The sequence below is a fragment of the Frankliniella occidentalis genome, unplaced genomic scaffold, assembly GCF_000697945.3.
Source record: "Frankliniella occidentalis isolate FOCC.00 unplaced genomic scaffold, Focc_3.1 Scaffold35, whole genome shotgun sequence".
NCBI classification, from domain to species: Eukaryota; Metazoa; Arthropoda; class Insecta; order Thysanoptera; family Thripidae; genus Frankliniella; species Frankliniella occidentalis.
Window position 1 is genome coordinate 762,750 of NW_026267165.1, and position 1,949 is coordinate 764,698.

Genomic DNA, 1,949 nt, shown 5'->3' on the forward strand with positions numbered 1-1,949 from the left:
CCGCCCCTGCGCCGCCCCTGCGCCGCCCCTGCGCCGCCCCTGCGCTGCCCCCGCGCCGCCCCTGCGCCGCCCCTGCGCCGCCCCTGCGCCCCCCCGCGCCGCCCCTTCGCAGCCCCCGGCGCCTTACAGATGCTGCCCGGCCCGGCTAGTACTCGGCTCAGGGGCTTCCCCCCTCCCCCGCGCACCGCATGCGGCTAGGGGAGGCAGATAGGCAGCGGGAACATTTGCGTTTCCGAGACGACTGCATATACACTCTAAAAAAAATATCTACATCATTTACAACAATGTTAAACTGTTAATTGAAATAATAACGGTGCCATACTGTTAAATTTTGTGCTCCCTCCTGATGGTATACAATGAATTTAAACAGTGATGGACTGTATTTCCAATCCGTACACAGTAGGATAGAGCACAAAATTTAACAGTGTGCCACCGTTATTCCAATCAACAGTTTAAAACTGTTGTTAATGCTGTAGATTTTTGTACAGTGTATCGTCGTGTGGCTTCGGACGAACATTTATCATACCGTGGACACTACTACTCTTATTAACAAAAATAAAATGAAACGGGGGTAACCCCCTATACACTGTAAACTGGTCGGCGTCTTTTAACGGCAGAATATTGGCGTCCTGTATGATGTTCTGAGATGGAGAACGGCAATGTTTGGCTTTCTGTGATTGTGTGCTTCATCAAACACAGCTCCAGGTGGTGGGGTGGGGGGTATACTGATATATATCCGTCTGATGTTTAATTCTATCTCTTTTGTCTCCCCCTTGCAGAAACACGGGCCGCGGTACAAGTGCGCGGCGTGCAAAATCGTGGCGCACCAGTCGTGCGTGCCCGTGCTGATCGACCGGCTGCGATTCACCTGCAAGGCGACCTTCCGGGACGTGGGCGTGCGCGCGTACCGCGAGCAGGCCAGCACCGCCGTCACCCACCACTGGGTGCACCGGCGCTCGCAGAAGGGCAAGTGCCGCCAGTGCGGCAAGGTGAGTGAGAGCAACAGGCGGGGGGCCATTCAACTCGCCGGTTTACTCCAAGACTCTAGCTCTAGCCTACTGTTCTTTTTATTTTTGACTACGACATTGCAGACTACAACTAAACTAAAAAAAAGGGTCTGAATGTAGTTCAACTGCAGTGGCAGATTCACACTGTTAAAGACGACAACTTAATCACACTTTTTAAGGTGTGCGTGATTACTGAAGCAAAGTTTATTATGATATAACTAATTCAGACAATGAGAAAGCGCTGAAGAAGCTGAGAGTGTTCTCCTTGGTTATTAAGAGCCGCGAGGCCTACGCTGGACCGCGGCTCTCGGCTAAAGAGCGGAGGACGGCGGAGAATCATATCGGAAAACCCTCAGAAAATTCTCATATCGTTAAAACGCTATCATAGCTTACCAGTCGATCTAAATCCGCTTTCGGAATATCGTTTGCTATTCTCAGTCCCGCGATCTGCGATTCAGCCAGGAGAACCTACGCAGAGGACGCCAAAGGGATGAGAGCACCCAGCAGAAAATCAACGTCGCCGGGACGACGATCCCTTCGTCCTCCTCAATATTTTAAAACTTTTCGACGCAGGCTGGAAAATTTCCGGCAGCGCGCGGCGGGCGGTCTGGAGGGTTTAGGCAGGCGGGCAGCAGGCGGGGGTATGAAACGAATTATGTAGAGATGTTACACTACTTCACAGTAATAGCTGCTGAATAATACGAAGGGGACAGCCGGCGAGTCGGAGGGGAGGGGAGGGGAGGGGGATTATGGAGAATGAGCAGCTTGGAGCGGGCCAATCAGCTCTGGCAGAACGAAAGGGGTTCGCGACGTTCACGACACTGCGCGAGAAAGTGCAAGAAAAAGAAACTTTTGACTTCCTTCTTTAGAAAAGACAAAAACTGATATCTTTGCAAACGTCGGCTGAGTAAAAAAATTTTGCCGTCCGTGCGCACTGTGAAA

General features: G+C 51.8%; 1 protein-coding gene across 6 annotated transcripts in view; it reads left to right on the forward strand.

Annotated features, from left to right (window-relative positions):
• The window catches only part of LOC113202361 (eye-specific diacylglycerol kinase), a 259,771-nt gene that overhangs the window by 243,759 nt on the left and 14,063 nt on the right, over window positions 1–1,949 (forward strand). For all 6 annotated transcript variants that reach the window (XM_052266143.1, XM_052266142.1, XM_052266141.1 and 3 more), the window contains one exon: window positions 780–989. In XM_052266143.1, the coding sequence (XP_052122103.1) occupies window positions 780–989 (210 nt within the window). The remainder of the gene's footprint in view (window positions 1–779; window positions 990–1,949) is intronic.